This window comes from Dermatophagoides farinae, chromosome 5 (genome assembly GCF_024713945.1).
Source record: "Dermatophagoides farinae isolate YC_2012a chromosome 5, ASM2471394v1, whole genome shotgun sequence".
Classification (NCBI taxonomy): domain Eukaryota; kingdom Metazoa; phylum Arthropoda; class Arachnida; order Sarcoptiformes; family Pyroglyphidae; genus Dermatophagoides; species Dermatophagoides farinae.
The window spans coordinates 1,295,588-1,307,387 of record NC_134681.1 but is presented as its reverse complement, the minus strand read 5'-3'; the positions used below and the strand labels follow the sequence as shown (position 1 = coordinate 1,307,387).

At 28.2% G+C, this 11,800-nt stretch overlaps 1 protein-coding gene across 1 annotated transcript; it reads left to right on the top strand.

Moving 5' to 3' along the window:
• Positions 1-2,904: 2,904 nt before the first annotated feature.
• Positions 2,905-10,961, top strand: LOC124499429 (sodium- and chloride-dependent GABA transporter 2). The gene is made up of 8 exons (XM_047063335.2): positions 2,905-3,305; positions 3,522-7,517; positions 7,650-7,672; positions 8,542-8,917; positions 8,976-9,347; positions 9,417-9,889; positions 9,962-10,239; positions 10,313-10,961. The coding sequence occupies exons 2-8, from the start codon at positions 5,974-5,976 to the stop codon at positions 10,511-10,513; spliced, it is 3,267 nt and encodes a 1,088-aa protein (XP_046919291.2). The 5' UTR covers positions 2,905-3,305; positions 3,522-5,973; the 3' UTR covers positions 10,514-10,961.
• The last annotated feature ends 839 nt before the right edge of the window (positions 10,962-11,800 follow it).

Here is an 11,800-nt window from a genome sequence, read left to right as displayed (position 1 = left end):
TGATTCTCAATTTTGGATATTGGTTCTTTTTTGCTTGATTGTTATCGATGCTGCTGCTGCTGCTACTACTACTACCGCTGTTGCCCTCATTATATTTTGATTTGACCTTGATCTTGATAAATTTTTTTTCTATATGTATTTCAAATTTTGATTTCAACCAAAACAAACAGGATATTTTTTCCTGATTATTTGCATTTTTTTTTGTTTGTTTCTGGAAATGAATAAATTTTGTTTTTGCCAATTAATCTTGATATATAATATATATCGATCGATCGTTCAATCAATAGGAAACTATTTTGAAAATTTTTTTTTCACTTCATGATAATTTAATCAATTGACATTTTATCACGAATTAACCGGTTGATGAAATTGTAACCAAAAGTAGGCAAAAATTGAATTAAATAGAGCAATGATTTAGCTAAAAATCAAACAAAATAATTTTCTTTTCCACTTGTTGTAGCCTAGAATCTTCTATCAAAATATCATCATCATCATCATCACAATCATCATTAATGTTTAATGAACCAGTGACCTTTTCATAGGTTTTTTTTCTGTTTGTTTATTTATCATCAGTCTGGCTGCTGCTGCTTCTGTTGTTGTTGTTGTTGTTGTTGTTGTCGAAGGCCAAATATTATACTCTGGAATTAATAATCAAATGGAATTCTCATATTTTCATTTATTTTGTGCGTGCGTGTGCCATATATCACGTATTTAATTTCAGTCATTTTTTTTTTGTTTGATTTTCTTTTTTTTTTTGACCTCAAATTCGATAAGTTGTCCAGGTAAAATACTGGTTATGAACACACACACACACACACATCACGTTACTGGTTAAGCAAAACGGATGCTTTGCAATAATCCTAATAATCCTATCCTGTGATTGTTGTTTATTTTTCTGTTTTTTTTTTGTTTCATCATCAAAGATTTGTTTAACCCGATTTTTTTTGCGTTTTTGGTCTTACACATTTGTCCCTGTCTTGGAATTTTGGATTTTTTTCTTGCTGTTTTTCTCCAAATTATTCGCAAGCTTTATGCATAGATGATGAAAAGTTTTTTTCCAGCTATTGATTTCAATCTTTAATCTTATTTTTTTTTTTTTTGCTCAAAGAAAATACGTAATATCAAATTATGTCTGTTGTCAATGTTGTAAAATAAAACCTAATAATAATGATAACGATGATAATGGCTACGATTATGACCACACTGTATATGTGTATGTGTCATCCTGCACATGCAATGTGGTCATTATTGAATATTTTAATTAGTTAGCAACAATAAAAGGATCGTTGTCGTTTTTTTTTCATCGAATCCCAATCCTCATCATCTTTGATTATTTATGATATGGATGTTTTTTTCCCCTAACAGCTGATAATAGCAATGAAAAATGAAATAATAACAATTTCGGACCCGGTTGATAATGGTACAGATTTCCATATGTTTGTTTGTTTGTTTGTTTTTCTATTCAATAATGTTGATGTAGATGAAATATTGACAAAAAAAAATTGATACACATTTCCATCAATCATAAATATATAAATATGGTGTACGTGTTCAGGCAAACATTCCAGTATTTTATTTTTTTAAAAAAATAAATATAAACAGAATGAGATTTAACTGGAAATTTTTTTATTATTATTATTATCATTATTATCATGACAGCCATTGTCATCATCATCAATTATCAGCTAGCTATAGAACTAACTAATCTTAACTAGACTGAATGGCTTTTATCCCCCGAAAACAACCACCACCACCATCATAAATCCACACATACATATGTGTGGTAAAAATTGCGTAAATTCAATGGAAAGATTTTTTTTTTGATGAAAACAAATTAAAATCTGATGAACCTTTGGTGTCGAAAATTTTGAGTAGTTTGAGATGGTAAAAAAAAGGCATCAGAGCAATGGTCTATTTTTTATTTTTTTTTGTTTTTTTACTCTTTTGACACTTTTTTTTAATCATCATTTTATGTATGCAATTGCCTCACTTCCCCCCACCACAACTCGTCCCCACCATCACTTACTCATCCATCACCTGAATGTACAATTTTTTTTTTGATATCGCGTGCACTACACATTAAATTACATTTTTTTCTGTTCACATTTTTTTTACTGTTTTATTTCGGTTGTTGATGCACATCGTACACATTGTTGAGAATTGATAATTGATATATAAAGCCAACGATGATGATCATTGGATTTTATTATTATGGTATTTCATAATTTTTTTTTAAAATGTAAAAAATTTTAGTTATAGTGTGCTCACATCCAATTTATCTAGCTTGTCTAGATTGATTTTTTCATTTTTATCGAAGAAATTTATCATCATCATCATCTTTATTCATGAGGTAAGTTATACAACAATTTTACATGTGTGTGTGTGTGTCTGTGGGTGTACGTGCGTGGGCGGGTGTTTATGCAAACATGGCAAACGAGAAATGGATAAATCAGTCTAAAAAAAAAAAATTCTTTCATTCTAACATTTCGTACGATGACATCCAATTTGATTCTCGTTACGATCATTTGATCAATTTATTCGTGTTCATGAATTAATTGATTAATTAATCAATCAATCAATCCAGAATAAATCCATAGACATTATCAATTTTGTTATTTCCGAAATTTCAATAACAAAAAATAAAAAACAAACGGATGTATCAGAATAGAATATAGAATGTATACAGGATGATATTCATTGACTGATTGATTGATTGATCATAAATAACACCTGCCCTTTTTTGGATAATTTGCTTTTCACATACAAACAACAAATCCACGTCAAATTAATCTCTATTATAAAGAAACAAACAACAAAAAAATAAAAAAGAAATTTATTCTAAAAATATCTATATAAATACCAAGTCACCATATATTATAAATAAAGACAAAATTGTACATGTACACACACACGATTCTTCGATTCTGCTATCGGTTCATCCATATAGTATGTGTGGGTGTTGCACGTCTATTCATAATAGAATTTTTAGCAGCAGCAGCAGCAGCAGCAACCACCACATCTATGATGATGATAATCCAAACAAAATACCATATAATCATATAGATTCATTCGACCGGATATTACTATCATCATCATGATGGTGGTTGTGTTATAGCCAACTATAAAGATTTTTCTTTTCTCATGTTCATCATTTTCTGTTTATTGTTCATGAAATATTTTTTTGTTGTTGTTGCTGGTTGGTTATTCCTGTTTTGAATTGCATCAGATACGGACATACTTATATTGTCGCTCCATGCCACATAAACATTGATAGTTTTTTTTACATTCATTAGAATGCGTGAGAGGTTTGAGACTTTTTTTTTTATTTAGGCAAGAATAAAATTGATTCTTTCATCGGGCCCATTTACTGGAGAAAGCCAGAAGTTTTTTTTTCTATTATTCTCTCTTGAAATTTCAATGTCAATATCATTATTATTTTTTTTCTTTATTATTCTTTGACCAATTCCATATTTTTTATTTTCATTTTTCGTTTTTCTTTTTATTTATTTTTTTTTATTTAGAATGAAAATATTCCTTTATTGCCGAACGTATCAAGTGAATTGTTTTGTATGAATTTTTTTTTCTCATCAAACGAATCGATTCTGTTTGTCGCATTGTATGACTGACTGACTGACTGACTTAATGTTTTGCTGTTTACTACTAATAAAAAAAAAACAAAACAAAATTCACCACAAACGTATGTATTTTAAATGATGAACAGTGTTTATTTCACAATCAACCAACCATCACCCAAACAACCATCACCACAACAAACAAACAAGAACGGAAAAAAACCTGGTGAAATTCCATCTTGCTGACAGACAAAACAAAACATTCTTTGCTCAACAAAAAACAAAAAAAAATTCCTTGATATAATTTTTTGAATTTTTTCGCTTTTTATTCCTACATATTTTTTTTTCATTCTGTTGTTGGTGCTGTTGCAAAAAAAAGAATATCATATATTCATAAATAATGTTGCTATTTTTATCATAATGATGAATATTTTGTTGATCAAAAAAGAAAAAAACAATTTTGTTTTTTTGTTGTACAAATTGATTAATATTTTAAATGCATCAAAATTATCATCAACGTCGTCGTAAACATCAATTATCGTTTTCAATATATAATATAAATATTGATGATATTTATGAATTGATCAATAACAACAGTACAATTTTCCATTATTATATCGATAGAAAACTTTTTCAAATGTAAATTTTAAATAAATAATAATGTGATGTGATTCATTCATAATGAAAATGAAAATGAAAACAAAACAAAAACATTTATGATAAATTCAAACCAAACAGTGAAAAAAAAAATTGAATGAAAATACATTTCAAGTGTGTGTGTGTGTGTGTGAATACGCACGCGCTCTCAATTGATGAATATATACATCTACATTATTTTATTTTAGCCTTGTGATTTTTTTTTCAATTCTGGATTCTTTGCAACCGATAGTGTGTGTGTGTGTGTGTGTGTGTGAGAATTTTTTTGTCTGAAACATTTTCATCATCCATATATAAGATTTTAAATTTTTTTCAATTGTTTTTTTCTTCTTTTTCTTTTTTTTTAATGAATGAAATCAGTATGAACTTTTCAAACACTACTGTCGTTAATTATTATCTTTATTATTCATCGTTTTTTGTTTTTTCACCATTTTGTTATTGTTTTGTTTATCATTATCAATCATCAACATCTATAATCATCATCATTATCAATAGTGGTTTATTTGATGTTATTTTTATCCACCAATTTCAATCGATTAATAATCAATTTGTTAAACATGAAGACCATAAATTTTTACATGATGATAGTATAAAATGTTTATATCAGAAATCAATCGATTTAACAAATTATCCGGGTACCGATTTTTTCGTTATGGATTATTATTATTTTGATTATTATTATTTTTTAAATAAATAATTAATAATTATATATAAATATAAATCCATCGGACAATCAATCAAAGTGGAATCGATATTTTTTTTCTGGATTTCCGTGAAAAAAAATAAATAAATAACTAAATAATCACATGATAACCGAAATTCATTTGTAATTTTCCAAATTATTTATCATCTCGAATCATAAGAATTTTCTATTTTCTACATCATTCACTGGTTTTTTTTTCTAATTCCGGTTTGCCTCATCAACGATTGAAGATTTTTTTTTTGTTCATCTCAATCTTGATTCATGATCAAGGTCAATCGATTTTTTTTTTCATCACACACAACAACACAACCATCTTGTTTTTTTTGTGCAGATATCTGGATGGTAGTTTGACATTTTTCACGAAGCCACAATTTCATGATATTGAACAAAAGAAAGTTGGTCGAAAAAAATTAATCGATTCATTTGAATGAATGGAAAAAAAATATCAATCGAATCAATTAAAACACTTTGAACGATAGAAAAAATTGATTTTTTTTTGACTTTCATCATCATCACCATCATCATCGCTAATCATCGATTCGGATCGATATCCATTATTATTTATCGATAAGAAAAATCTTCCTTTTTTCTGGGTCGTCGTCGTCGTCGTTGTTGTTGCCGACCAAATTTTATTTGCCAAAAAAAAACCATTTTGTTTTGTTTTATCATTTTGTGTCTCTCTCTCTCTCTCACTATCAAATCACTATCGAAGTGTATGGTGGTTGAATTTATTTGTAATTTTCTCTACAATTTTTTTTATCTGAAAATCCAAATTCAAATTGACCAAAAAAAAAACTAAATATAAACACAAATACAAATTTCATATATTCATTGTCCATAGTGATGAACATGGCCAAAGCAAAATATTGATCAAAATATTGATCATACATATTGGTAACGAAAACGACACAACGAAACAAGTGAAACGTTTCCAGTAGAAAAATTTTTTTTCCTCATTTTTCTTGCCTAATCAAAACTATCGAATTACCCTTTGAATCCGATCAACAACAACAACAACAACAAAAAAAAATTGAAACGAAAATGTTGAATATAAAAGATATCCATCATCATCATCATCATAAAAATATTGCCGCTAATTTAGCCGATAATCATGGTAATATTGGTTCAAATACTGTTATTGATAATGGTTCCATTATCAATAATAAAATCAACATCAATAATGATGATGAATATCGTGATGATCAATTGCTATTAATACCAACAGACTCATCAACATCATCGTTGTCGTCATCATCAATGACATCATTATCATCATCATTTGTACAGATTTCACCTATGACCGATATTAGTACAGAAAATAATAATCATGATGATGATAAAAATATGGTTAAACCCGGTAATGATAATCATGAACAACAACGAAAAAATGAAATGGATGCTGATAATAGAATGTTTATAACAACAAAACCAATAATGACATTTGATTGTTTTTCATTGACAAGTCAAGAATCATTTCCGAATGGCCATCATATTGATAATAAAAATCTTATTGAATTACTACGTAAAGGTACGGCATCTATAGCACCTTGTTTGAACGATAATAATAATACCCAAGGTAATGGTGATGATGATAATAATAATATTAATGATGGCCATTTCATGATGATGAAAAATGCTAATCATCATGAAAATCATGACCAACAATATTATAAAAAACATTGGTTAAACTTAAATAAACAAAAACATCATGTGCGAACAACAACAACACCGACAACAACAACAACAACAGCAACAACTAATATAGTTACCAATGTCAGTAATCATCATCACGTTTGTGATGATGATAATATGGGAAATGATTTCATTCAGCCGATTCAAACATTGATTAAAAATAATAATAATAATAAGCCACGACCACCACCACCACCACCACCATCATCATCACTATCGATGCCACCGCAGTCAACAAGACCATCATTTGCATCGATACAATTATTGAAAAAAGATCAAATTGGATTTCATCAACAATCAAAACCGATTACTATTGATTCAAATTCATCATTTAGCCATCATTATAAAATCCAACAACAATCATTGGATCCAGTTATTTCAGTTAACAATAATAATAATCCATTTGATCATTGTGATCCATTCATTTGTTATTATCCACAACAACAACTATTAGAACGACAAAATCAATTTAATATGATTAAAAATCAACGTAAAATAGATGATGAAAAAAATATTGTCAAATTGGATCATCCACCGATTGATCCATTAGATTTTCTTGAACGTTATCGTCAACGTAATAATTTATCTGATGAATCACCAATAAATAAAATATCAACATCATCATTATCATCGGATGGCCGTTGTCCAAGTGAATCACAATCATTTACAAATTCTACAATTGCTATAATATCACCGAAAAAGAATAAAAAATCAATTAATAATGGTGATGATGATGATGATGATGAACAATCATCAACAAATGGTGGTTCATCCGTTACCATCGATACGGATCAATCACAAATGGAACGTGGCCAATGGTCGGGTAAATTGGATTTTATTTTCAGCTGTATTTCCTATGCTGTTGGTCTTGGAAATGTATGGCGTTTTCCTTAGTAAGTTTTTGGATCTTTTTTTTCTCTTTTTTTATTGTATGATACTAATTCCAAAAATTTTTTTTTTCACTTTTCTTTTCTCATTTAAAATCGATGCAACACTTCTCGAAATCCCCCCTCCCAAAAAAACAGTCTATGCTATGAAAATGGTGGAGGTAAGTGGTCAATAATTAATAATAATAATGATTAAAAAACAAAATTTTAACCGCATCAATAACAAAAACGAAATTTTCATTGATCGATTATTTCAAAATTGCAATTCGGAAATAAAAAAAAATTTCTAATACGCAATGTTTGATATCATCATGAAAGTGAAAAAAAATAATAATAATTCGGCCATGATCATTGATCATGATTATCAATAATCAATCAATCAATTTGATTCCAATTTTTTTTTCTCTTGATTAGATTTCCCTTCCTCTCTCTCTCTCTTTCTTGCTCCCTTTTTTTCATAATATTGGTCATACAGACAATTAATGGAACATCATAGCCTTGAATATGAATTGTAATTTATGAAATATTGCCCCAATATTCAAATAATTAATCGATTCAATATAATCAATCGTTTTATGAGGTTTTTTTGATTAGATTAGATTTATGATAAAAAAAAATTTTGGTGCAAACCTGAATGTTCTTGGCACTTTTTTTCTGTCACTTTTGCCTATTATTTAGACAAATCAATCGATTACAGTAGAATCATTTGATCGATTGATTTATTGATCATCAATTTTGTTTTAATAGTTCAAAAGTACGATGTCAATCAATCAATCAATCAAACAAACATTTGCGTTTAGTGTTTTTTTTTGTTGATTCTTCGTTTTAAATTTCATTTGTCAGATTGAATTACAATTTACGGTTTTTTTTAAAGTTTTGACATACAATAAATCGATCGAATTGCGATGCACTTTATAATAATTTAGGATTTACACAACAATAATCGGAATACAGATTGATTGAATTTAATTTAATTTCATTGAATTTTTGTTTCATTTATTTTTTTCAATTATGACTACATAATTACTAGGAGCATTCTTATTTCCATATCTAATCTGCATATTTGTTATTGGCGTACCATTATTCTTGATGGAAGTATCACTTGGTCAATATTTTCATGCAGGTGGTGTATCTATCTGGAATCAGATACCAATATTGAAAGGTGTTGGTTTTGCATCAATGATTATGATTGGCCTATGTAATACATATTATATTGTAATCATTGCATGGACATTATATTATCTATTCAGTTCAATAAATGTACCATTACCATGGATGACATGTGATAATGAATGGAATACAATTTCATGTTGGATTAGTACTGTCAGTGGTAGTGGTAGTGGTAATAATGGTGAATCAATTGAATCACCACCGGGTTCTGTATCACCTGCACAAGAATTCTGGACGTAAGTATTAAATTCATTATTCGATATTGATTAATTACAATTACGACCATCATTTTAGTCATAAAGCATTGAATATTAGTGGCGATATGGCTGAAATTGGTCAAGTTCAATGGCATCTATTTGGAACATTAATTCTAGCATGGATATTAGTATATATAGTTATTTATAAAGGTATCCATCAAAGTGGAAAAATTATCTGGGTAATGGCCATGTTTCCATATGTTATATTGACAATATTATTTGGTTATGGTATATCATTACCTGGAGCATTGGATGGTATATCATTCTACATAACACCACAATGGCATATGTTAAAAGAAGCTAAAATCTGGGTTGCTGCCGGTACACAATTATTATTCACATATGGCATAGGTATTGGCACAAATATTGCACTTGGTAGCTATAATCCAACTAATCATAATTTCTATCGGTAAGTATCAATAATTTTATTATTGATTGATTTATATATATAATCAATGATTTCAATCTTTTTTTTCAGCGATTCTCTTATTGCTTGTCTATTGAGTTCATTTACATCATTATTTTCTGGTTTTGTCATATTTTCTGTATTGGGCCATATGGCATATACAATGAATACTAATGTTGCTGATGTAGCAAGATCTGGACCCGGTTTAGCGTTTATCGTGTATCCGGAAGCGGTTACACGTCTTCCATTACCGAATTTATGGGCAATACTATTTTTTGGTATGCTATTAGTACTGGGAATTGATTCACAATTCTGTACAGTTGAATCATTCGTAACCGGCATCGTGGATGAATGGCCACATTTACTTCGTCCACATAGAAAATTATTCACATTGTTTGTCGTATTTATCCATCTTATATTGGGAATATCAATGATCACATCTGGCGGAATGTACATTTTTCAATTGATGGATAATTTTTCCGCTAGTGGAATCACATTGATCGTTGTTGTATTGTTTGAACTTGTTGCTTTTGGCTGGATTTATGGTAAGTACAGATTAGATTGGATATAAAAATCAAAATTTTTCAAAACAAATTATTATATCTGTAAATATGTAGGTGGCAAAAGAATTTATCAAAATATGGTGGAAATGTTGGATTTTAAACCGACACGTATTCTTTATTATATCTGGTGTTATATAAGTCCTGCTTGTCTATTGGGAATATTAATATTTTCTATTGTTGATTATAAAGCACCGGAATATGCAGGTAAACCATTTCCATGGTATGGTGAATTATTTGGTTTTTGTATTGCATCAGCATCAATCATATTCATACCGACATATATGATATACTATCTATTCATTAAATCGGATCCAAATCAATCATGGGCAGAGGTGAACAATTTTTTTTTGTTTTTTTTCTTCTCATAATTGAATTTAACTTTAACTTTGTTCTATTCAAAAATAGCGTCTAATAAATGGATTTCGACCAATCGATGAACAAACAACAGATCGTAGTACAAGTAAAGCTCAGATGATTGATTCGAATCATTCAAATTCAATGGCCAATAGTATTGTTGTTATTAAATCCGATAATATTACATGTTCATCATCATTACCATCGGAACGAACAATGGACAATAGTTCATTATATCAGAATAGTGTTTAAAGTGGAACAAAACAAAAAAAACGAAAGGTCATAAAACATACACAAAATTTACAAATTTTAATTTCTTTTTTCTGTTCGTTTTTTTTTAATTTTGTTTTTTTTCTTTTTATCATCATTATCATTCATATTCACATTTTTTTTTGGGGAAAAAAAATCCAGAGAGACAGAGACAGAGAAAAAGAATATATATTTTTTATGCAGACACCGACAAAAACACCAAATTATTTTGATCTATTGAAAAATTTTATTCAAACGTTGAATTCTTGAAAATTGATTCAATTGATTGATTGATTGATTAATTTTGATTTCTATTCAACAGCTCTTTTGTTCTATCTTTGTTATGTTTGCTTTGTAGCTTATAATCATGACATGAATAATCTAGGCATTTGTTTTTATGGTGATTTTTTTTAATTATTAATAAAGATTTAAGAAAAAAAAAATTGAAATTGTTTTTTTTTGCAAATACTAGATGGCATGACGTAAGCTCAAATGATTTAATCGCAATTTATATTTCCATCAATAGATGGCGATCATTATTGTTGTGAGGATAATCTTTTTCATTTCATATAACTATTTGTAATTTTTTTTTATTTGTTTTCATTGAAATCGATGACTAAAATTGAAATTAAAAGAAAAAAAAATCTCGCCATTCAAATATGTTGATATATATCCCCAAACAGCCAATTGTTGCAATCATCAAAAAAAAAAAAAAATTGATGACAATACCAATTTTGGAAAACCAAAAGGAAAACAAAAACCATGAATAAACAAGCAAATGTGTGTGGCAACAAAAAAAAACAGGGGGACAAAAACACAAGGGCATCATCATCATCAGCCATTTTAACAAACACACACACACACATACTCCCACGCATTGCTGTTTGAATTTTATTTCTCTATAATATATATGTTATGTTATATTTGAAATTCAACATCTCAGTTCTTTCAATGATGAAAATATATTGTTGTTTGACAAAAATAAACACAAACATAACATTCACATTCAATGATAATAAATAATATAATATAATAATATAATAATATTCATCATCTTCAATTTCAGACCGATCAATCAATCAATTATATTATATTATTTTATGGCTACAAATATGTAGATTGTGAATGTGATTCTTGGAAATCGATTATTATCATTATCATTACCATTATTCAAATAGCAATTGTAAATTGTATTATTACTACAACCATTTAACATTCTCATCCATTAACCATTGATAGAAATTTGGATCCAAAAAGGAAAAGAAATAATTGTCAAAAATATATATTAAT

Excerpts from the sequence above, each read along its gene's own strand:
- LOC124499429 (XM_047063335.2), top strand. The coding sequence starts at position 5,974 with ATGTTGAATATAAAAGATATCCATCATCATCATCATCATAAAAATATT. Across the intron at positions 7,673-8,541 it reads ATGCTATGAAAATGGTGGAG|GAGCATTCTTATTTCCATAT; the intron begins GTAAGTGGTCAA and ends CATAATTACTAG. Across the intron at positions 8,918-8,975 it reads CCTGCACAAGAATTCTGGAC|TCATAAAGCATTGAATATTA; the intron begins GTAAGTATTAAA and ends CCATCATTTTAG.